This window comes from Orbicella franksi, chromosome 7 (genome assembly GCF_964199315.1).
Source record: "Orbicella franksi chromosome 7, jaOrbFran1.1, whole genome shotgun sequence".
In the NCBI taxonomy this organism is placed as follows: domain Eukaryota; kingdom Metazoa; phylum Cnidaria; class Anthozoa; order Scleractinia; family Merulinidae; genus Orbicella; species Orbicella franksi.
The window spans coordinates 13,364,087-13,389,561 of NC_138151.1; the positions used below are offsets into that span (position 1 = coordinate 13,364,087).

Genomic DNA, 25,475 nt, shown 5'->3' on the forward strand with positions numbered 1-25,475 from the left:
TACAGTCACGACTTACAAGTAACTGATGCCTCCGTGTCGGGAAACCCGAAGTTTGAACTTCGGCTTAAACCGACACGAAGTTATCAGTTACATACAGTCACGACGTACAGTACATTACATTTCTTGTAACTGGGACACTCCCCTAGTACGCATGCGTATTAGAGGCCACTGTACCACAAGGATGGGTGGACCAAACTCTTGCTATAAGTATAAAAGAAATGCTAGTTAGTGGTGGTGGCGGGGAGGTGGCGGTGTTCCACATCAAATTTTGCTTTCCTTCCAAGGTTGACAATTTTTCTTTGGCCACTTCTTAAAACTTGTCATTTTCAAGGCATCTAAAAGAAAGAGGTCGCAAGCGAACTTAACATATACAAACGTTTCCCGCCAAAAGACTTAGAAAAAATTTTATTATAAAATATGATACCAAACGCGCACGCGTGCATGCAAAGCTGTACCACAAGGACGAGAGCTCAAAACTCTCGCTATAAGTATAAAAGAAATGCTAGTTATTGCTGGCTGTTTTCCACATCAATTTTTGCTTTCCTTCCAAGATTGAGAATTTTCCTGTCTGGTACTCATTTTTTTCAGGGCATTTGCAAGATTGTCTTTTGTCTTTTGCCTTTCCCCATATTGGTCATTTCAAAGGCATCTGAAATAGAAGAGAATGTGACTTAAAACATACAAGTATTTCCCACCAATTAAGAGACTTAGAATATTATTCCAAAAGAACATGATCGTAACAGCTTAGTTAGAAGCTACTTAGACTTAAACAATACCTTCAATGACTTAGACTTAAACAATATCTCCGAACTTTACATGCACTTGTACTTGATGTACCCAAACCGGCACAATCAAAACCAACTATAGCGAGACACCTTTTTTCGCTTGAACTTCCATACTCTCATTGCGCGATATCTCAGAAATAATATTTTCTTTCACATGTAAATCTGCATGTAGCTGTCCCTGAACCGGCACGATTCAAAATCGATCGTAGCGAAATTTGCTTTCATCTTCACGTTTGAAAAAGTACTGTTGACGTCTAATCAAGTTAACGGCCAAATATGCAACAAAAGGTTTCAACCGTTTAAAATCTGTCTAGTTCTGTACCTAAAACTCCTCACACACTCGTAAGCTTGGGTTTGTTGAATGCCTTGATATGAACGAGATATGATTACGTATAGCAAATATATAAACAATACGACTTACCGGGGTTTGCCCATCGTGTTCAGAGGATTCATTCGATAGCGTGCATGATGTCCTTGAAAGCCATCTTCTCAAACTTTGAAGCTGCTCGCTGTTGAAGCCTAAGGGAAACAAAAAGTAATAAAAAGAAGTTAATCTTATCCGACTGTCACTGTTAACTTCCCGTATAAATTAAAATATAAGGCAAGAATAAACGCAAATAAGATGCAAATTGTACCGTTCTTCCTTTCTGCGATAAACACATCAGGCTTTTTTTTCACAAGGCAATAACCTATTTTTTTAAATATATATACATACATTTTCCAATTCGCAAATAATCAGTTGCCCTTTAACCTTTTTTACGACCAATAGTGCTTATTAAAATTAGATTTTATTATCTCAGAACGCTGCGATAACTGTAAACATGACAAATTTATAATTATTTGCTCGTTCAACGTTTTAATACTTCAAAGCTGAGGATCATAAATTTTACGTTTGTATCTTTAGCGAGATAAAAATTTTCCCCCAACACAAAACAAAAACAATTAAGCACCAAAGTAGTACATTGTGTGCGCTGTTTAGGTACGTCACGCTGACCATTAATACGCGCCACTCGTATGCTTATGTAGTCAAGTTTTCCGCGCAAAATGTGTTAAGTCGAGTTGGCGCAGTGGTTTGGTGCGCGCCTCTCGCTCCGGGACTAGACAGAGTCGCAAGTTCGAGTCCCGGTCCTGGCGTACAGAGGTATTTTTTTCCTTTTTAAAACCAGAAATTAATTGACCAAACCTTCCTCGTGTACCAGTTTTTAAAAAATCAATTTTACAGTGCAAAATCCGATCGCCTACACTGAAGGAAAAAGAGCAAAGAATTTATCGTAAAATGTAATTTGCGTTCAACCATTAAAAAACCGATACTTTTTACACGGATGGAAAAGGACGCCAATATGACTTGTCCTGGCCAAACGAGTGTGCTTCATGGTTCCAAAACTTATAGCTCAATGTATTCGATATTCTTATACTAAATACGCAGCAAAGTTCAGCCAATGTCGCAGTGTTGGTCTAATGACCGGTTTCGTTGTTCTCAGTAGTGAAATTTCTCTGCCGTTTTGCAACTTGAATTATGTAGCGGTAAAGTTAAATAAAAAATCCCAAAAAAGCTTTCAAGGTTGGTTCACGCTTCCTACAAAATCAATAAAATGGCCGTTCCGCCACCGAAAATCACTCGCGCGCGAGTCCCGCCAGCCACACATGTTACATATGGTTCTGAGGTTGTAAAACAGAACATTGTACTCCGGTCCACACAGTAGCACTGATATGTTATTTTGAAAAATTCTCAAACTAAATTGCAATTTCAACCAACACGGACCAAATCGGATCCCGAACGCTGTTACAACCAAACCAAACGCCGTTGAAGTATAATGAACGTAGTATCACATGTACGCATATTGGACCTATTCGTAGCCATTTCAGATATGTAAGGGGGCTCACCTGCATTGTAGCAAAACCAATTATTATCACGTTTAACATCTTTGTTAAGTTGAACAACTTTGGTTTTTTAAAGCTGTGGAGGGTAAGAACATTATTTGAACTGTGTTTCCTTTTCATTTAGCGGGTTGGTACTAACGCTAGCTCAATTCAATCAACTTGTATCATGCTGATGCAGTCTAGCCTCAAAACCAGGCAAGCTTCTATTTTGAACTGTTTTGATGTGAAAACCACGCTATGTTAAGGACACATAAACACAGGGGCCGGAGAAAAAATATACTTGGAGAACCCAACTCCTTTGCAGATCAGTTCTCACACCCATCTCTCTGCATTTCTCTCTAACAAAATTTCTCGCCAACAAAAATATCATTCCAACAGCACAAGATTTGTAACAAGACAATTTACAGCATCTTCGGATAATGCAAAGACGCCAACCAACCAAACATTTTTTTTTCAACCATTGTGCAAGTACTTTAAAGTAATATTTTCTTTTAGATGTGCGTGCAGTTTCGATCATAAAACCTACAGGTAACAACCCGCTTCTGGCATAGGGTTAGGCTTATAAGGGAGAGACCCCTGAGTTTGCCAGCCAGCACAACTTTGGCTGAGTGACCCATCTTTCAAGGAGCAGGTCTCTTGCTACCCTGATGTGACATCATATCTCGAAATCTGACTCACACCTGCATTGATAATTAGTCTGAAATCTCTCTTAATTATTTACCGAGATTTTTTTCCCATTAAAACAGCAAGCAGGTGACTGTTTTCGTCCCATTAACTGATTCTGGCTACAGAATTTTGTCACAGATTTTAAATCCGGTAAACTTGGGTTAGTTAACCGCGCTGATTGAGGTAACATTCAGCATAGCTGATCAAATAATCAAATCCACAGTAAATGTTAGCAACATAACTTACTTGAGTTTGTCTCTCGTGTTAACGAAAAATGTGAGAGGAACTTTTTCAACAGTGTAAATGATGCTTTGGAAAGTCACCTTCTTGAACATTTGAAACCAGCCACCGTTGATAACTGAAAGAACAAGATAAGAACCTTTACTTAAGTGTCAAAAACAAAAATGTTTTACCTTTAGTCCACTTCCCTATCAAATTTCGTACTGGTTGTCGTCTTATAATACAAGACGAAGAATAAACACAAATAAGATGCAAATTGTTTAACGTAAACACATCTACTATAATTGTTTGTGTTACCCTACAGCAATTTAACTGACTACAATAAACTGATTTTAAATAAACAGTTCTGAAGCGCGAACTAATAATCAATGCTACGTTGACGTTTCTATGACCGTCACTAATAAAATTTGCCTTAAATTCAGTACACAATTACAAACATATAATTGTCTTTACCATGATTTACATACATGTACTTCAAAGCTGGGTTCATAAATTTATCATCCCAAGATAGACTTGCGCAAAAAGAAAAATATATAAAATTCTTGCAGAGTTGTATCCAAAACAGAACATTGTGTGCAGATCCACAGGACAGATTACACTTTCAATGAATGGTAACCCCAAATTTAGATCTCTAATTACGCCTCACTTCTTTTCTCATTCTTTTCCCACTTTTTCTTTTTTATTTTATTCACTTTTTCCTAACTTTCTATTTTCCTATTTATCAATAATAATAGAAAAAAAAAAAGCATTTGTAACTATTGATAGACTGGCCCGCCTAGACTAGCGCTAGCTATCCATGGGTCAGTCCAACTGTAAAATGTACATTAAGGAATAAAAAAGATTGATTGAATTATAACCAAACCAAACGTGGGTGAAGGGTAAGTAATTAAAGGGACACAGTCAGCTGGAGCACATGCGCGTTAGATACCATTTCATAGCTGATTTACACATCACAGAGACGCGATCCATACTGTTTTAAACCAAAATCATAGGATGAGCAAAAGCACACTCAAAAACAGGTTTTTCAGTAAACGATTGAAAATCAAGCAAAACACTGCAAAGATTGAAGCGGATTTCTAGATGTACTTTGATTTCAGTTTGAGGTGAACTTTTTTCAAAGTGAGAAAACTAGTGTCCAGGTCAGTGCGGTCTAAAAGCTGACTGTGTCCCTTTAAGGCTAGTTCCATATGTACGCCTAGCGGACCTATTTCAAGACACTGAAGTTTCCAAATGAGACTACCTGTATTCTGGTGAAATGGATGAAAGATTGTCATGTTCAACATCCTTGGTCGTAAGGTTGAATACCTTTGGTCTTAAAATCCTGTGGAGGTTAAACATTTTATTTGAAGAATATTAATTAATCAATAAATTGTTCATATTAATGATAATAAATTATCATAAATTCTAATCATTATTTAATTATTAGTAATTTTCTCCTCAGTTTGCAGGTCAGCACCAGCCATTTATTTGCCAGAAAATAAATAATAAGTAATCAAAACAGTGAATAAAATTGATTTAATACTTGGCAAAATCCTACTCAAAATAGTACATATACTAAGTGAGCTGAGTAGTCACATAAATTTTCAAATTTTATCTGGGTTGTAAAACTGAAGTCAGAAAAAATAAATAAATAAATAGGTAAGTTAATTAAATTTTAAGAAAAGAGAAAACTAAAACTTTCTCAAGATCAGTTTCAATAATGTAAAAAGTTGAAATTCAAATCAGAGGAACAATCTATTAGACATTTTTGAACTGTTCTTTTGTAGCATCAGTTTCTTTTACACACAGGGAAACAAAGGCACCAGACAAAGGCAATATGAAATCAACTCCTATACAGGTCAGTTCTTTTACACCAATCTCATGTGGAGTTCAAGATCAATTTTGTCTTGTACTCGCAATTTGAATATAAGACCAGTCTATGCTTCACAGATCAAGAAACTCAGGAAGAGTTTTTTGGTGGAACCAGCTCCCTTGTAGGCCAGTTCTTACACCCATCTCCTGTACAAAGCTCACGATCAATTCAGCACATGCAGAAAGTCCAATTGTTCCTAAACAAGTTTTTTTTCTCTTGTGCTGGCAATTTGGAATGTGCGACCAGTCAATGCTTCACAGATCAAGAAACTCAGGAAGAGATTTTTGGTGGAACCAGCTCCCTTGTTGGCCAGTTCTTACACCCACCTCCTGTACAAAGCTCAAGATCCATTCAGTAATGAAGACAGTGCTGGTTCTGAAACAAGTTCTTATTTTTCACCTTTTTTGTGGGACCAAGTCTATGCTTCACAGATCAAGAAACTCAGGAAGAGATTTTTGGTGGAACCAGCTCCCTTGTGGGCCAGTTCTTACACCCATCTCCTGTACAAAGTTCAAGATCCATTCTGCATACGAAGACAGTCCAATTGTTCCTAAACAAGTTTTTTTCTCTTGTGCTTGCAATTTGGAATGTGGGACCAGACAAAGCTTCACAGATCAAGAAACTCAGGAGGAGATTTTTGGTGGAACCAGCTTCCTTGTGGGCCAGTTCTTACACCCATCTCCTGTACAAAGCTCAAGATCCATTCAGTGCATACAGACAGTCCAATTGTTCCTAAACAATTTCTTTTTTATCTCGTGCTGGGAATTTGGATGAGAGACCCGTTGATGCTTCACAGATCAAGAAACTCAGGAAGAGATTTTTGGTGGAACCAGCTCCCTTGTGGGCCAGTTCTTACACCCATCTCCTGTACAAAGCTCAAGATCCATTCAGCGCTTGCAGACAGTCTAATTGTTCCTGAACAGGTTTTCTTAAAATCTTGCACTGGCAATTTGGATGAGAGACCAGTCTATGCTTCACAGATCAAGAAACTGTGGTAGAGTTTTCGGTGGAACTGACCATATCCATATTTGTGTGACCTTACACTCTCTAATAAAATTGTCTTGGATTGATGGATAAATCAAACTTTCCTTGCCCCCTAATTTATTAATTAACTTGAAATAGTAAACAATAATTAATTGAAATAGTCTCTGTCAGAAAAATTGGAATGAAATTTTCTCAGTCAGTTAAAACAAATTGTCACAGGACCAGGCCATATTTATTCTGGGTTTGACAACTTCACAATAATTTACACATAAAGGCTGCAGCAGTGTAGCGTTTTGTGATATACAGGATGAAGTTGAGCAAATACTTAACTGAATGCAATTCTGTGTTTCTTGGTATCTAGTCACAGAGAACATTATCACTTGAGCTCTTTTCTCCTGATGGAGGAAAACAAATGAAAGATATTTATAAACCACATGTAAATAATATTTAATTAACCCAAAGGAATACATGTAATTGTAAACAGCAAATGCCTTACAGGCTTAACATGCTTAACCCACCAACTGTTAAACTCACCACCAGTTCATGAGCTTGGGAAAGGTGCCTTGGGAAAGGTGGAGCCAAGCAAGATATGAGCCTCAAGCAGCCCATGCAGGTATCCATGGCAACCCTGCTAGTGGCAACCACCAGGCACTGTAATACTGACAGAATCAGTGGAGATACTTATTACCCACACATGTATATTTACTGTCAGCTGTGAAAGGAAGGGAGGCAGGGTGAAAAAGCATGCTACAAACATGAATGGCATGCAAAGGAAACTGCAAGTTCTTCCACCGCTAGCATTGAAGCAACACTCTTAAGTCCTGCAAAATCTTGTATGAGACCCCACAGAGCATGCCCCCACCTGAAAGGCTGCTGACCAGCACTAGCTCAAGTCAAATGTTGCCTAAATTACATTTAGCCACATAGTGTATCACTTGACCAATATATTTACAATAAATTATGAAAATATTCTCAAGGGAACTGTGTTTAGTTTAAAAACATTAAATGTAACTACTCAGGTGAAGTCTTAATTCAGAAACAAGTGGTGATGTAGACCTTCTACATGCAAAGTGAGAGCCTTTAACAATGTGTATGAATGTAAGAGAAGTGATTTCACCTGAATTGAAACATTTTAAGACATCCCGATTTCTACTGGCTACAAGAGCTTTGGGAGTCCAGGGGAAGAAGTGGTCAATATCCTAAATACATGTGGCCAGTAATTCCACATGATCTAACTCAACAGTCTGGGCTCAGGAAAAAAAAACAAATTGAATTCCAGCTTCCCCTTGGGACAAGTAGCACTCAAATTTTGCTTGCCCTGAGCAAGTACATGTACTTGTCCCGTAAGATCAGACAGCACTTTTTGGGAGCCCTGCATAGTGCAAGTGTGCATCCAAGACTCACTGTGTGCAAAATAATGTTATCACCAATAAGCAGAATTTTGCCACTAATTTTAAGCAAGAAAAATCCTTGTTCATGGTTTATACAGGTTTGATGACCTTTTATTCAAGGACTTTTCCAGGACTTTTCCAGGACTTTTAACAATATTCAAGGAGTCCGTTTCCACAGGCACGATATCACATTTCTTCCAGTCACTCCAAAAGAGCAATTCCTGTAAGTGCAAATAATGTTGTACAACCAAAGGATAGGATTGTACAGAATCATTCCTTCAGCTTTTCCAGCATGGAACTTAATTTTTTGTCTAAGGAAACCAGATCATTAAGTTTGTCCTTTGCAGATCACCTCAAAGCATTCACCTGAGTGATAAAGGTTAACTTAGCAGTAGCCTCTGCTTTGGTACAAAGTTCATCGGCTGTGTCATTGAGTGACTTAATCTCAGCATCAATTCTCTTCTTCTTCTTTTTGACTTCATCAGTCTCTTCCAGCACACACTTTCTTTTTGATCGTTCCTGTTCAGTTTTTTTCTTCTGCCTTTCTTGATCAAGGTATTTCTCGTACCGTTGTCTTGACATCTTGACTGACAGCAGCAGTCAGGGTACCATAGTCAGTGTTAACTTTCTTCTTTAATTCTCCATAAAACTTCCAGTTAACACTTGGGCCATCCATGCTGACCTGTATGATGTTCTTAGCCTGCAAACCACTTGACTGACCTTGTCAGTCTTCCACAAGAAATTGTTTGCTTATTTTTACAATAAGTTCAGTGCTAATTTTTTATCATGATTATCTTATTTTTTGGATAATCACTTGGAAAAAATACATTTTGATGCAAGTCAGTTGCAGGTTTTTCTCCTTCCCACCAATTTCAAGGCGGATGGTACAACATCACATAAACATAGCCTGGCTGTCAAGTACAGTTTCAAAATGGCTGCCTCTGAAGTTGCTTCTTTCGAGACAAATTTCTTCAGGATAGCAGGCACTTCAGAGGCTGAAACTTCGGTGAAAGGAAAAACCTAAAAGTAAGCTTTTTGGAGTGACCTTTTTTACATTGAAAAATGTTGAAAAAAATCTCTTGACTTCTGATGTTGAGTTCCATTTTTCACTAGCTAGAAAGGAAAATTTTATTTTCTTAATTTACAATTGGACTGCAGAAATATTAAACAAAATATGACCAAATGAAATGTTATCCACTTTAAAACTAAGTTACTTACTGAGCCAATGAAAGCATTTTGAATTTAATTTACATGTCTGTGGTATTTCAAAATTAAAAGCAGAACTTGGTTTACATCACGGAATGCAATGATCACCTCAAAACTAATCCTTAACCTGGGAAACCCTATGAAATAACAGTGAATCATGACAAGGTTTGAGCTTGGGGGGGGGGGGGGGGTGTAGATTGAGGAAGTCATTACAGTATGTCCCATTCCGAGGTGTCCAAAGGAGCAAATGTCATGTTGCCAACCACAAAGAAAAAAAGCAGACAAGTATCATTAAGTAGTTTGTCTAGTGTGAAAGCACTGATTCTTTGAGAACCTGTCAAGCCATTATGAAAAGGTAGTAATCAGTGACTGATCAGTTATGGTCTGATTCAACTGGTTTACTTTTGTTGAAGTTTGTGTTGAGAACATCATGTGAGTTCTGTTGAGGTCAAGAAATGCCATAGTGACTACTGTAGGGGTGAGTAGTTGTTGGTATAAGTTGAGTAGTGTCTGTTCTTAGTTAGTTTGGTGAACACTTGTTGAAAGTGTGTCATACTATAGGTTTTAATTTGAATGGAATTGGTTCAGTAGTTTGGTGCAGTTATTTTTTTTTTTTCAAAGGTACGGTACAAAAGGGAGCCTTCCCACTTTCTCCATTTATTCCCCAAGCGAACTTTCCCTGATTTTGAAAAACGAAAATTTCTCTGACTATTTTGGATCCCATCATAATAGTGCATTAATTAAAAAGGGAAAAAAACTGTGCTGCATTTTGCTCTTGGGAGATTCCCCTGAAGGAACCAGGTTAAGTTTTGATTTGATCATCACATAAGAACACAAGTGTTTACCTGGTCCTGGATTGAAAAAAAAAAAATCATTGTTCTAGAATAAGCTTGTGGATAACATCCTCCTCCTGTCTTGTCCTCAGTATTTTGTCTTCAGCTGTTCAAAAGAAGAAATAGAAAAATTTAGATACTGTACAAATGTTTATGGTGTAGTGGCATCACACCAGGTGAAATGGTCCCCAGATTAAGAAACCTTCCAAAAGTTCTTGAGTTATAACCTTGAACACAGCACTTTACTCAAACAGTAACTTACTTCACCAAGGATTATAAATGGATACCAGCAACCTACAGTGGAACCCCGTAAATACGGTCATCAACAGGCCATGATAATTTGGCCGTATTAACTGGTTGACCATATTAATGGGGTAGGGTCAAATTTCATGGCTGGTCTAAATTGAGTGATGTCTTAACAGAAGTAACAGATACATGTATTAATATCACAATTGCGCTTCTGAACCAATCTTGTTTTAATAATATCCAGAAAGTAAAAAAAAAAATTGAAACTTCAATCAGCTCGTACAATATTTAGACTGGAAAGATGAACATAACCCTCACTCAGACAATCACGCTATACAAACTACTGACACTCCTAGGTTTAAACCACTTACTCTATAACTGGCCGAGTGACTGTTTAAACAGGGTAAGATTGTAAAGGGTTATACAGGTTGGGATTTCAAAATGTGGCAGTTGGCCGTATTAAAGGGCTGGCTGCATTTACAGCGTTTTTCTATGAGAAAAATGTATGGGCGTTTCGCCAGGACACAAAAATGTGGTATAATAACAAAGTGGCTGTAAGGTGGGGTTCCACTGTACATGTACTAGAATAACGAGACAAAATGGCGATAACCATGGGATTAAGAATAATTTGAGTTATTTTTTATGTCTCTGTCAAGTTCTGGTATCAACTGATTTGTGAAATGTGTTGCAATTTACCCTACCACAAGTGAAAACTTTTAAGTTTTAATAAAAAAATAAATTACCAACTGAATGAACGCATTTTGCTGTTTTCAAGGGTTACATGTACATTAACATTCACAGCAGGAGGGCAACTGGTTTTCACAGGCAGTTAAAATTCTTTCAACTGAACATCTTCAGAAGAAACCCTTTTCTGTAGATGGTCAAACCAGGCTGGCAAAATCATCCTCACAGCCAGTCAATTTGCCTGCTGACCGGCACCTAATGAAACCCCTGATTTATTATTAAGGGACAGTGTTATAGTCCATGCATGTGTGAAATCTTGAATATTGTTACAGAATTCTGTGTTCGATACACCATTTGAAAGCTCAATGAATGCAGATTCTTAAGATAATGAAGATACATGCAATGGATGCAGATTCCAGAAAATATCCATGCCCTTCCATCGTCATCTAAACCCCCTTCTTGGTTTTGGAAATTCCACTGACAATGCTTAGGAATTCAGTAATCATCCAACTGCCCCCTTCCCTACAAAAAGTTTTACTTTTTCTTTACAATTGATTTGAAAGGCCCTCTCTAACTTCCAGACACCTACATGTAAACATTATACTCAAATTCACCCCTTTGACTCTCTCTCCTTTTCTAACCTGAAACTTAGCTACGTGACCCGTAATCTGCAGATCAGGCAGATTAGCAGCCCTGGCAGAGAGCAAAACGCGACACACATGGAGCGCGACCACAAACGTGAAGTGCGAGACGAAAAACATGGGGAGTGGCTGCCCAATCTCCCGAGCCAGGGGGTCGTGACAAAAACACATGCACGACTTGTGTCTGACTCCACATGGCTTAAAGCAACCAATCAGCAAAAACCGTTTGCCACGCGAACAGTTGGAAGAGCATATTAAACAATAGTGTGACTACAGGGGGATTTTTTTTGTCTCACGCTTCAACCTCATGGGCACGCTCTGCGCTTGTGTACCACGTTTCGCTCTCTGCACCACTAATCCGCTGTTCTGCAGGCTACATGACCTGTGAAAGTACATGTACTGAACTTTGTCAAATATTTTTGCAAAAGGGGAATTCCTGAGAAACACTAAAAAGCAAGCCCAACTAGCCTGCTCCAAACTTATTTACCAGTTCTGACAGGGGTTACTTATTGCAGTGAGAGACTGATCCAAGTTTTCACTCACAATGCTTTCAAGACTGACAGTTGGACAAAAAGCTTATGAAGGCTTATTCTTCTTTCACATATTCATCAAACACCTAAGTTTTCCTGATTGCAGTTTCCTGTTGTTCACACAGCGTGGCTAGTTTCCACTTGTTTCACTACTCATAACCATTTTGAATATGTCAAACAAACTTGAAAAATTCAGCCTAAACGTTTTAAGTTGTAAACCAAACTTACCACATGCACAATTCATAACACTGCCCCCCTTAAGTTTCATGGAAAACTTTCAAATCTACATATCCTTTAACATTGTTCAAAGAGGAGGGATTTACTTAGAAAAAAGTCAAACACTGTAGTTTTAGCTTGTTGTGATTCTAATTTACATGTATCATTGTTTTAATGTACTAATTACTAAATACAATGTATCTGCTTGTTGTAATGATTTCAGGGCTCAAAATAGTGATTCTCTGGTCACCAATGAGATCCAAAATCAGAGTGTTCGCGACCAGATATTAAGAGCAGCTTGCTGTAACAATCACCTATACCTATGCACGATAGAAAAAAATTGATTTTGTCAAACTTTGTCGGGAAGAAGGTTTTCAGTAGCTTCTTTCATAATTATAACTTTGAGGTTGTTTCAATATTATTTTCTTGTTGAGACAACCTTACGTGTACATATTTTGCCCTGCAAAAAGCAAAACGCACCCCAAAAATTACACTTATTACAAATGCTAGCAAGCCAAAATAATAAGTGTGGCTTGAAAAGCTAACCCATAATACTAAAAATAATATTTTTTAAAAAGTTAGTCAGCACTGTCAGATTTATATGTAATTTAAACCTGAATTTTCCTCAAATTTTCAAAATTATATGCTTTAACAATGTCAAAATTTAGTTTAATTTCATGGACCAATTTCACGGTACATCATGGTTTACATGTGCCTGTCAAAACAATTTTCCCGGTTAAAAGTATCCATTAATCTAAGTTTTTATTGCAAATCTAGCTTGGGCAAAACAAAAATTGAGAGCATCTTGAAGACTTGGCACTTACTATGAGCTAATTGCCTGACATTTTGACCTTTCATACCATGATCATTATCTCCAACATTGATCCAGAAATGTTTGCCTGTAGCTCTAATTTCCAGTAAAATCGTCTTTAGGTCTCTAAGATCAGTTACTGTAATTGAAAATACACATCAGACTGTAAACGAGCATTTTAAGCAGATGTTAATTTTAGATAAGAAATCATACATTTGGCGGTTGGCAACTACAGACACCGCACGTAACATCAGATAATAACTCAGCATTGAGAAAAATCTTAGAGAAAACTAGTCTACATGCGGTAGTTGGTGAAATTTCTTACCTTAACTTAACCTATCTTGATAAAAAATTGGCTGAAATGGTAACATAGCTTGCAAGCTTTATGTTGCGTGTACAAAAACACTCTTAAAGTCTGAAACAGCTAGGGTATTGATTTTTACAGTCAGCACTTAATAGGGTATCAAATTTTTGGTCGGAGCATTAATAGGGTAGGAAAAATCATAGCCAAAAAAAAAGCTTTCAAATAGGGTAACGGTTTTAGGAAGTGCTTCCACCCAATTTTTCTGGCAGCACCCCCTCCCCTGTGGACATAGGGAGGGGATGTGGTGGTTTCAAATTGACTGATACAAATGTTTACATAAGGCCCAGTTCATACATAGCATTTCTGCCGTGTCGAATTCAATTCAATTAAGTGCGGCAGAAATGCGACTGTGGATTCATACGTCGCACTTGTGTCGCACTTAATTCAGAATTTATACTGTTGGGTACGTCGGCCAACGGAAAATGTTTTAAACGTAGAGTATTCAATATGGCGGACGAAAATACTGAGCGACGAGGGACTATAATTTTGCTAAAAATTGTCCGCCAGTGGAACAAGAAGGAGAAGGCTGACAATGGAGCAGTATGTGTTGCAATATGTTCAGGTTGCATTGGGTCGAGAATGGCCAAGTTTCTTCTTTTTCTTTGGCGGGAACACATTTATGCATGCTCATACATTAACATAAAGTATGCATTAGATTCGACACGCCAGAAATTCAATGTTTGAATCGGTGTTGCAATACTGTCGGATAATGCGACAAGCCCAGTCAAACGTACGGCTGAAATGCGTCAGCCAATTCAGACGTCGAATTTCTGTCGAATTTAATTCATTGAATTGCATTCGACACGGCAGAAATGCAACGTATGAACCAGGCCTTACAAATAAAAGCATTTCAAACAAATTAATTTCCAAAACATATCTAGCAGTTTACCCATGCCATGTGTTGTCTCATTCCAGATAAATTATTCTACAAAATCTTGTTATGATTAAACAAAGTCAAATAATTCATCTGAGAGTAAAATTATTCACCTTCTAAGGCAGATATAGCCATTCTATTTATTTGATCTTGTCTGCTGTGTGTGTTGGGGCGGGGGGGGGGGGGGGGCAGAACTCGCGAGAATACTGAAGATACCGCCGATGGGGAGGAGGGTCCGAACACTCACGAAAATACACAAACAAAGCTGGAACCCGATCAAAAGGGGAAGAAACACATATTGCTAGAGTTAACAATGTAAATAAATCAACTATATTTTGTTTGTCCAAAAAGTTTACCTGCAATCCGAGTTCAATCGCTCGCCAACAAAGTTCTCCAGCTCCGAGCGAAGATCTTCCCTGAAAAAATTACATCAGGTACACTGATAAGAAGAAGGTCCTCCATATGAACAAAGCATGAAAGCACTACAAGGAAAAGTACTAAATACACAATGAATAAGAACGAATTAACCTTTCAGTCTGCCTTTTTTCAGCCTCGTTCAACTTTCGCGGTTCAACAACATGGACGAACTGTTGTTGCAAAGAATGCTGGGAGCGTTCACTCATCTCGCGCGCTACCCGCGCGAGTTGGTGTTGTGGCAATATTCGCGCCTCATCCATATTTTGCCCAGGCGTGTGTGTGGCTGGGGGAGGGGAGGGGGGTTACTCCAAGAATAATTAGATGTGTGCGGTCCGTTTCCCAAAACCCTTACTCTATTAACGACCAAAATCTGTGATTTTCTCTGCCTTATTTATGACCTGACCGAAAATTCGAACCCAATTTATGACCTGCCTTGTCGACTCCCGATAACTCGAACCTGCAAGGAAAATTGAAAAAGGTTCGAGTTATTAGGAGTTCGAGTTTTCGGGAGTTGAAAACAAATGATGGGAAATAAAGAAAAAACGGTGTTTAATGTTTTTAGATGTTTTGTACATTTTAATCAAATTTCACTGCACTGCAAAGGATCGAGCCAAGAGATTTATTGACACTTTGGAAAAGGAGCTAAGAAACAACACTTTGTGAAAACTAGCGGAACCTAAGCTGAACTGACACGTTTTGTGTAATGTAAAAGAACGAAAAAAGTTCACGCGACTGCTTCAAAATAAATTTAATGCACGTTTTGAGCTACAGTACACTGTTTGTTTTGATTTGTCACGGATTGACAGACATGGTTCGAGTTATCGTGGGTAAAATTATATAGAAAATGACTTGAAGGGAAACGGAAATTGTTTCGAGTTATCGAGAGTTCGAGGTTACCGAGGGTAAAATTAAAGTAAACGTATGACGGAAATCCAGGGGAAATCGATTTTGGTTCGAGTTAGCGCTCCCCTAGTTCAGATTAATGTTAAATTGCCACAATCAGAATTTATGACGGGCTTTTGTTGGTTTTCTTTTCGATAATGCTGAAAAAGTGGCTTCTTCTTAAAAACATACCCATATCAAGACTAGAGTGCAAAAAACATACTCTAGTTATGACCAAAATGGCCACAATTGATACCCTATTTATGACCAAAACGGCTGAAAAACCATACCCTTTGAGTGAACATATACCTATATAGCCCATATAAAGCCTGGTTCTTATATCCCGCCGACCTATCTGCGACATAGTCGCTGGTTGCAACTGGAAATGTTCGGTGATCTCAGTGTTCCAGTGGGTCCCCGGCGCATCTGCGATAGATCGCCGACGTACTCATATTTGCGCGAAATACAAATCGAAGGGACGCAAGTTTCAACCATTCCACCCGTAAATATGGATCGAATCGTCTTACTGGAGTACGTTGCGTCCGCAGATGATGTTACATAGTATTTTCATCGCCGACAATCGCCGACAACCGCCGGCTTTGCCTGCGAAGTTGACTCAGCTCCCTCAGCTCAACTTCGCAGGCAAGCCTGGGACAATGCCTGAGACAGATTATGATTCGACGATAAATGTTCACATATATCCCATAACTTGAGTTTGTTAGCACGCGAGGGCAAAACGCGAGAGAATTCCTCTCATGGCTAACCCTAAATTGAAGAAAGCTACAAGAATGAAGAATTCTATTGCGCTGCTAAAACTCTCCAACCTCTCTCCAACCTTGTTGTAATGGCGTTTTGCCATATCGCGCTAACAAAGTCGGCTATCTTCCGGAAGGGGGTGTTTCACGAACATTTGGGTGGGGGTGTGCGGCGCGTCTACAATTTAAAACAAACAACGCTATTTTCCCTACTCTTTTTCAAACCTAATCCTTACATGTAAATCGATATACACTATATTCAGACAAGGCCTTACCCAACAAGTGCCTCGGTTCAGACAAGAGACATATGAACTAGAAAAATAGAAAAGTTAGCTTAAGTTGAGTAATAAGCTTATCACCTTGTCTAGGTGATATGCTTCTGGTTTCACACTCTCGTATTCTCGGTTTCAGACTGGAAATAGCTTACAATAGAGGCTCATGCGGGAAAATATCATTAAAAAGAGATCAATATCATTTGTATTTGAAACGACTTCGTCCATTAGCCTCGGTTGCTAGCTAGTTCCAGTCCAAAACCGAGAATACAAATATAGTCTAATGCTGACCGGAATATGTAAACATTTTTCAGACCAAAATGTTCAAATTCGGACCAAACTGGCTTCAAAACTACAGGTATACCCTCAGCGATAAATCCGGTCTAACAAAACGTTCCCAAAATAATTTTAAAGCAGCTTTTAAAAAACGGCATTCAATAGAATCTACCACCGCGGACTGGCAATCCAGCAGCGCGACTTAGAAAGAACTCCACTGTGCCATATAGTCTACAAAATAATACCATTTTTGTTGGTTATGACGTCATATAAAGTCAAATGACGTCATCAGACCCGCATTCTTGGGTCCACCATCTCGGATTTTACTATTTTCTTAAAAAGTCAAGAAATAACAGAAATTAGTACAAAATCAAGTCAGAATGCAAATTCATGAATTTCTTCAATTTGAAGATAAGTGAGAAATACAGAATTATGTTAAAAAGTTGATTTTTGGTCACACCTACACGAAATTTGCGGTTGCCATGGCAACGTTAAAAGTGATGGACACACAATTGACATATCAACATTTTCCCGGAGCCGTGATGAATGAACAGCCACTGAAAGTTTACGTACATTCATGCATACATACATAAACTTTATTTAATCTCGGATTTATAGAGTAGCTAGACTTAGCTAATATCTCAGAGGAAAGGTAAAAGAACAAGGTTAAAAGTACTAAATGGCTAAATAATTATGTACATATAATATTTCCTAACGATAATTTATAGAATATGATAACCTACAAATTGCGCATAAAATTATAATTGCGGATAAGCCGCTCGAAGACGTTAAGTTTCAGGCTCTTATAAAAGTAAATCGTCTTTTCAAAACTTTGAAGAAACCTTATAGGGGGTGGCATCGTATCACTTTCCGAAAATAAGTAAACAGGTATAAATCACAAGAATTGATTGTCAATGAGGGTCAGATCGGGCCCGATCAAGGCAGGTCGAGTTGTATTTCCTAGAAAAACCGGAAGTAATAATGCACTCCCGTTTACTTTGTTTCGCCTTTATTTTACACTTATTTGGTTTAGCAGTGGAGTCAAGCAAAAAGAGCCAATTCGTTGCACATCAGCCAATCATTGGCCACGGTTGAGTAATAACACAGCAAATTCTCAGTAAGATTGAGACTTTCTCGGAAATGATGAATAAATTATAAAGTATCGATTACGCCGATGAGTCAGCCATTATCTCGTTAAGAAAGAAGCAGTTTCTCGACCCAAAAAGAATTTAAAATGCTTAAAAAGGATCAATGTTGGCGTTGTGACACCATTTGTTCACCTCCATCTCCAAAGATCGCCTGTAGTGGATGCGGAATAGCGCTTTACTGCAGCGATGTATGTAAACACAGCGATGTGTTTCGGCATCAGGTTGATTGTCAAACGGCTGCCCTGAAGAGGAAGTGTGCTGGATGTGGAAAGGAAAAAACAGGACTGAGGCCTTGTGGTAGCTGTCGAAAAGAATGGTACTGCGACAAAGAATGCCAAAGGAAGTCTTGGCCGACACACAAGACTGACTGCCAAGCGATAAGCGCAAAAACAGAAGAGTTGTCCCGCCAGTTAAAGTTTGGCTACGACTTGAAGAAATCGCTCACAGGTCCAGGTATGGGAACCGTCTACTATTGGGGAAACATGCCAGCCGTGGATCTGATCAACTTGCCGTTGAACGAAGGTGTCCAGTATAACAAGCCTTTATCGATTCTTGTTTGCGGCGTTGGTGACCCGAGAAATGTTGTACTTTCCTTGTCTCAGCTTCCAGACAGCTATAAAGAAGAACTGACCTTCGTTTTGAACGACATCTGCCCTTGTGTGATGGCACGTACAGTTCTTTTACTATACATGCTTATTGAAGGTTAGTTATACTTTTATATTTAGGATATATTAATGCTGAGTAAAACAAGGTTAGGTAGAGCCACATTCTCGAGCTATTTTGTATGGTCCAATCAGGGGTAATTTTATCCCGAAAAACTAGACGCTCTAAGAGCGTTTACTCGGGCTTCGCACTGCAGTATTAAATCGTGCTTTCCGAAAACGCGACCGTATACGTATAAGACACAATAAAATCAAATTAAAGAATTAGGATATTTTAGCAGCAGAGTTCCGCTTAGATATTTACTATTCAAGTTGCTTCGTTGAGTATCCTCCTAATCCAATCGCAAGTTGTGAGTTTAAACCATTTTGGTTCAGGAATCAAGCACAGCTGTCTACCAGGTGATCTGACCGTAAATAATTAACCAATCATCTTCAAGGAGAAATTATTTTTAAAGCCGCACAGAACTCTTTGCGCGCCTAGTAGAGCTTGTCCTGACCTTCGGCGTGTAGTCCATCGACACATCGATAGCGCTGTGAGGATAAACATGGCAGTTTTCAGTCGGAAGGCTTTTTTTTGTCATCATGCTTTGGTTGTGAGTGGAGTTATAACTTTACTACCGAGTATTCTTAAAGTTTCTTAAACTAAGAAAAGTTCAGTACTCGATTATCTAGGCCAACAAAGTCAGTGAGTTGGCTTGTGGGCCTTCCGTGCATGGGCACATGACATGTTCTCTCCCGCAAGAGGTGGTTGAACCTTCTTTCCATTGATCCATACGTTTTGATGGCGTATTCAGCTTTGTTGGTTGAAGGAACTGTGTGCAGAAGACGCAAGGAAGCCATCTGTGCTGCTCGAACTAAAGATGGATCTTGTACAATCGGATATCTTTCCTCCGGATTCTCATTGGTATCGTCGCAGAGATCGTAAACAATGGCAAGTCCTCCATCAGTTGCGAGACTTTGTTCAACATTTCTCGCAGCTTCGTTGTTCCAGGGTCTCTTCCACAGACCAACAATAGTTTTATTCTATGAGGGTTTTTTGTGTTCTAGTACTTGTTAAGTTTGCTCTACCCATTTTCCGCCGCTTGCTGTCTAGAAAGACGGTTTTTCTTCTTAAAATCGTGCGCTCGAAAAGTGTAGTTAATCATGGCGCGTTTGTGGGACAAATCTAAAAACTTCCAAGGTCTTGTTTTCACTCCTAACAGGGATAAATTACTGCTTTAGGCTTTAAAATAGAAAGGAAAAATACAAATCAATGTTTAGGTGGCCTCAGTAAGGAGGATCAACTAGTACAGAGTCCGTAGAACTTTCTAGTGAAGAAGGTTTTCTTCCTACAGAACCGCCGCGAAAACATGAAGATCGGAGCGCTTTCAGATCGCAGATTTAAAGCAGCTTTTCGGACTTAAGAAACAAAAATGGTAATGTACATCATTACTTCGAAATTGAATTCAACTTTTGGAACGATTGGTAAAGCCACAGGCGTTACAATGTCTGGAAAAGCGGTCGGTAAAAACTCAAGCTTTTGCGTTAGCGTAAAGAATAATTTGAACATGTGGTCATGCAGCGAAGCACTTGCGCAAAATTTTGAACAATTTTTTGCTTTTAAATAGGTTTCTTCGCCTCAGTGTGAATGAAAATCTATTGTTATTGACCTTCCTTTCGCGTTTCTTTAATTTGGTTCCCTGTATTTGGGAATTTTAGGTTTGAAAAGTGAACAGTAACTTGCACGCTGGATTTCTGCATATTTAATTTACGGCGACCTCCAGGCGCTTTGTTTATTTTGTTTATTCGCTTCGTTCAAATATTTCCGCGTCTTATTAAGCTACTACAGAACGGCTGGGAAAAGAACCAAAATGGCCACTAATTAACACAGTTGAAATACGACTGATCTCAAAATAATTGGCTTGTTTTTGTCGCCTTTTTGATTTACGACTTTCATTTTTCTTTCCAGCGCCGTCATATTTCGTCGCGCGGCGAAGAAATTACTCGATTTCTTGTTTTCAGATTGATTTTACAAGAGCTCCTCGCTTTTATTTTTCGTTGTTTTCTCAAATGTTAGCCGTTACAAGAATGAAATTCGGTTGTATTTGGTTTCGTTTAGTCCCCCAAAGTCAATGATTAACTCATTTTCGCAAAGTCAATTTTCTCTGCTTCTGTGGGACATTTTGTCGTGCGGTAAGGAAATAATATAATTTCTTGTTTTCTCACCAGTTTTGTACATCAGGTTGAGTTCTTTTTGTTAATATTTTTTAATATTTCGACCCTTCATTTATTGAACTTTAAATAAACGATGTCTTGAAACCTGATCTTGTGTCTGTGGTTACTCCGCATATGGTTTAGGGGTGGGTCGCGGGCAATTTCATTCAGGCGTCAATGGGTTAATGCATGTTTGATTGTTTGAAGTTGTGTAAGCCGTTCATAAACTGCCCCTGCGCATTTTTGGACAGCGTCATAGTCATCATTTCCCAACCAAAGAGCAACTGTTACACTGTGCTCAGTAAATTATAAGGCTCAATGATTTTCACTCTGACACTTTTCTCCCCAGTGAAATGGCGTGACAATTTCAGCCATGGGAAACCATCATAATGCTGTTGTTTGGTGTTGCAACTGCACTCTGTACACCTGACTGACTTAGAAATAGTGTAATGTAATTCTCAATGTCAGCATAGCCCACAACTACCTCTCCAAATCTATTAAAGGTCAGGCCAATCTTTTCTAGCAATTCTTGACGTGTGCCATTCAGATTATTAAATTTTTTTCTTCACTGAGTTGGAGAGCGTTTGATCGAATGGTAGACCGAACTAGTGCTGTGGCCGACATACGATAATAATAAAATGAATGACTAAATAAAAGCAAACTGGAGATCGATGGAATACGGTACCTTTAATACTGTATAGAAAGTACACTATTAAAAGCAAATTGAAGTAAAACACCAAGTGATTTTCAAGCTTACAATGCGATGCGGCCAGCGCTGCATGTTGTGCGATTCAAGTACTCAAATCGCTTCCATCCAAGGGTAGAAAACATTCACCGTCGAAAGAGACTTCCCAACTGTGCAAATCAACACTTCTCATATTTACAGCACAATTCCGAGTTCCAAGCGCGGTATAAGACAAGACAAAATAACGCTGAAAAGCATCAACACTCGCTCTGACAGTGACCGCCATCATTCAAATGCAAACTCACGACTACGCGCGGGCTGCCTTATGGGATACGGCAATAAAATTTTCTCTCCAGTCTCGCGCAATGACGTCACCAGATCACCTGGTACGCATTTATGGAGAACTTGTTAGCAAAGAATTTTCCAGGTCTTTATACAACTTATGGCTATTACATTGTACATGCTAGCAGAAATTGTACGAAGTTTGTTTACTGGTCTTGGCGATCCGAGTGAATAGTGCAGCTGAACATCTTTGCCGTCTTGCGATCTTAAAACCTTTTCAAAGTCAGATCTCCTTTGGGGTACGAAAACAACAGCCCTATGACAAGGCGCAAATTGCATGGCACATAATTTGCATAAAATTTCAAGTTGTGTTTTCCGAAGATCATGACTTCCGAGAATTTGCGACCCTTAACGCAGTGTATGAAGAATATTTAACCTACACATTTTTATTGAATCAAGGCAGAAGTATTTTCTTACAACTCTGGTTCAAATATTAGATTGATTTTCTCAAGAACGCACGCATTACGTGCATATTAAAGTTCGACCAGCTGGGCTTGTGATTTATTTCGCCTTGGGGGGCATCTACAGTGATTCTAACTCTATGGCTGTGAAGGGAATCAGAGCACAAATTATAGATAGTAATATGTCAAAAATTAACTGACAGCTATTGAGCAATGTAAGGCAGTTCTAGCCTGTAGGCATGAGAATCAAACCCTGTGGAATTCAAGTGAAAGCTACTGAGCAGTACTTTCATGTGATACTGTTTATCATGCTGTGCAAAATTGTTCAAAATGTTGAGTCCGTGAATGAAAACGTAGTGTTTGACTTTCAAATAGAAGCTTCTGAACTTAAATGGTGATTTTTATCTGGTCATACAAGGTGATACAACCTTTTGAAGCCTAGGAATAACTTTTTAACATGTGAACAGTCAAATGAGTGGTATCAGTTTTCATGAGGCACTGTTTATCATTTTATAAAAGGTGGTGCTATCCTTGAAGACTGTGAATAATACTCTAGTCTGTGACTATCCAAATGAAAGCTCTTGAGCAGTACCTTCATGCACAAATTTTAACTTTTTTGTAAGTCTTTTGTTTTAATGGTATTCATTACAAATGACAACTACGACTGAGTGTTACCTGGTACAAATTATTTATATGATTCACAAGGTCCTGTTTATTATGTTTTACAAGGTAGTTTTAACTGGAGGATCTGCTAATCCCAAACTAGTGCGCATGTAATCATTCAAATACAATACCGGTCAAGCCGAGCAATTTACTGTGATATATTTCATTTTCATTATTTTATTATTATTTTTTTTTCAAAAAGATATGAAGGTGCTTTATTTTTTAACTTTTGAACCAGAAATTCTTGAGAGAGAAAGGCTAAAGGCACCTCATTAGATTGCCACCAACTGGGAATCTAACTCAGTTCAAAAACAAGTAAAGAAGACATCAAAAAAAACTCAAAGTTCATCAAGCAATCAAGAGGTGGAAAACTTTGCGCCTCACCCCAATTTCCTCACAACTATTTTCTCCCTTCTCCCAACGATCTGTATGGGGCATTAGGTACACTCGCTTTCAATCTCGAACAGTTTCTAACTCTCGTTTAATTTTAATATCGATCTTCCTCCTCCACGGCTTGATGTAGACGCCATCTTAACAGAGCATTCAAACCTGATTCATTTTCACCTTATAGGAGGAGAGCAGATAGCAAACTCTGTGACGCAAATTTGGTATTCACTGCGACTTAGTGAAGAAGACTTCAGGCTTGTGATGCATACCATTCAAGAACTGATCCATGCATCCAGCCTTGAGGAATTGACAAGAGGCACCATGAAGATAGAGCAAGACCATTTCTACAAACTAGTGCAAGTGTGGCGTACCTGGCTTCACCTTAGTTCTCAAGAGGGAGACTGGATTACAGAGGAGCGACGAAGGATGTTTGAGAAGGATCGCGGTTCAAAGGATGGAATAGATTTGTACTTGAAGGAAATTCCAAAGGAACATAAAACATCTGCTTCTGACTGGTTTGCAAATGGCATTCTGTTACCCAAGGGATCACGAAAAGAGCTCACTCGTGAGAATGTTACTCTAACGGGCATTCCTGCCGGTTTTCTAAATCAAAGTGATGGTCCTTACCCATTCAGGTACATACTGGTTCCTTCTGTAATTCCATTTATATCGTGGGATTACAAAGACGTTAAACAACATTTTCACTGCGCCTCTCTTCTCAAGATGTACAGTCAGTATGTGGGACACTTGTTCGAGAGGTGCGTTACGACATTGGCCTCGGGAAAGGTAAAGTTTCATTTTCTGTTGAGTAACTGTATGGAGATGACTCCATTCCTTCCTGCAGACCGGAAGTATGACCGCGTCACCACCTCAAACATAGGTGATTATGTGCCACTTACCAGCATCTTGGACGTGTGCAAACCACTGTTAAACAAAGCAAACCCTTCTGGCGTTATCATTACAGAATTTCAAAACTGGTCTCAGCATCATACGCTGTTTCAAAAAGAATTACTTCATTACTTACAAATGACAAAGAGCTTTCGCCAACAAGTCCTACAAGACACCAAAAATCCAGCAATTGCCAACTCCGACGGAAGGGTGGCCTTTGTGGAGTATCTCGACCACAGCGAAGAGTTCATCCAGTTTCTTCGCGCTGCCCTCCATGTTACAGATCGCGAGACCTCGGATAAAGTGAATCGACGGCGCACATGGAGGTCAGTGGCTGACTATAATGGTTTGGTTGCACGTGACTTCCTTCGCTGCCAAAATCGAGTATTTCCGGCCAAGTGGATGCAGAACTGCCGCAGGGTCACCATGATGACTGGGTATGAGAGAGCCGTGGAATGGATTGTCAATCCGCAATAATGTTCTTAATCTTTCAAAGGAATACTGAAGGAAAACCTTAATCTATTCCTTTTGCAGGATTCCACGTTTCTGCAGTCTACCTTACAACCGTTTGATATTTTGTACATCTGATTATTTCCAGTTTAAATTATTTCTCGTTAATGACTTTTTTAGATGAATAGCTTTGCGAAAGTGCAGGATGTAAATGAATCTCTGAACGAGCCTTCGTAATTAGTTTTGATTTCTTTTTAGCTCCTTGAGAAGAGCTGCAAATTATCATGAAATTGATATTTTTAAATGGCCTCCGTTAACCACACTTAAAATCGCAGGGGGCTGGGATGGAGGATAAGTACCCCTACTGACTTTAACCGTTGATAACTTTGTCAATATTTTAGTCTAATTAAAGTAGCCAAACTTTGCGAATTTATCTGAAATTTATGTAATAAAAATTTGGTAGGACATTTGATTTTTCTGAATCCAAGTTGTTGTTTCCATATTTTGACAGGCATATATGTTTTTGACCGGCATGGTTTTTAAATGCGGATTTTTCGTGCTTTTACATTTTAGCGTTGTATTTTTTTTCCTTGATTGATTACTTTTGAGTCGTTTTGGTGGCTCGGCTGACGTTTTGGGAATGCAACATCATAACATGTAAAAAGGTAACAATGTGTCCAACTTAACAATATTAAAAGTATCAGTATCTTAAATCATTAGAGTTTTGTTTGTAACCAGATAAACAAATAGCTATATATTCTACAGGGCTCCTTTCCCTTTGTTCTGAGGGGAGTTTGGGACAATCAAGCTGACTAACCCCTTCAATTGTGAAGTGTCTGTAAAGCTCGGA

General features: G+C 38.7%; 1 protein-coding gene and 1 long non-coding RNA gene across 11 annotated transcripts; one reads left to right on the top strand and one right to left on the bottom strand.

The window, feature by feature from the left end:
• Positions 1–558: 558 nt before the first annotated feature.
• LOC145493803 (uncharacterized) lies at positions 559–16,549 on the bottom strand. Of its 10 annotated transcripts, XR_014050171.1 has the most exons (10): positions 14,733–16,525; positions 14,561–14,620; positions 12,980–13,105; positions 9,851–9,944; positions 6,739–7,067; positions 4,813–4,893; positions 3,579–3,690; positions 2,670–2,742; positions 1,207–1,304; positions 559–649 (listed from the first exon to the last, which is right to left on the bottom strand). It is a non-coding gene; the product is annotated as an uncharacterized LOC145493803 (long non-coding RNA). The 10 variants fall into 10 exon arrangements; XR_014050167.1 differs by lacking the exons at positions 559–649; positions 2,670–2,742 and having other exon boundaries at positions 1,213–1,304; positions 6,739–6,803; positions 6,943–7,067; XR_014050168.1 differs by lacking the exons at positions 559–649; positions 1,207–1,304; positions 14,733–16,525 and adding an exon at positions 16,534–16,549 and having other exon boundaries at positions 2,673–3,690; positions 6,739–6,803; positions 6,943–7,067.
• On the top strand, positions 16,537–25,401 carry LOC145493789 (uncharacterized). The gene is made up of 2 exons (XM_081473254.1): positions 16,537–18,656; positions 23,472–25,401. The coding sequence occupies exons 1-2, from the start codon at positions 18,041–18,043 to the stop codon at positions 24,650–24,652; spliced, it is 1,797 nt and encodes a 598-aa protein (XP_081329380.1). The 5' UTR covers positions 16,537–18,040; the 3' UTR covers positions 24,653–25,401.
• Positions 25,402–25,475: the final 74 nt, after the last annotated feature.

Coding starts and splice junctions, on each gene's coding strand:
- LOC145493789 (XM_081473254.1), top strand. CDS start 18,041: ATGCTTAAAAAGGATCAATGTTGGCGTTGTGACACCATTTGTTCACCT. Junction 18,657..23,471: donor ACTATACATGCTTATTGAAG/GTTAGTTATACT, acceptor TTCACCTTATAG/GAGGAGAGCAGATAGCAAAC.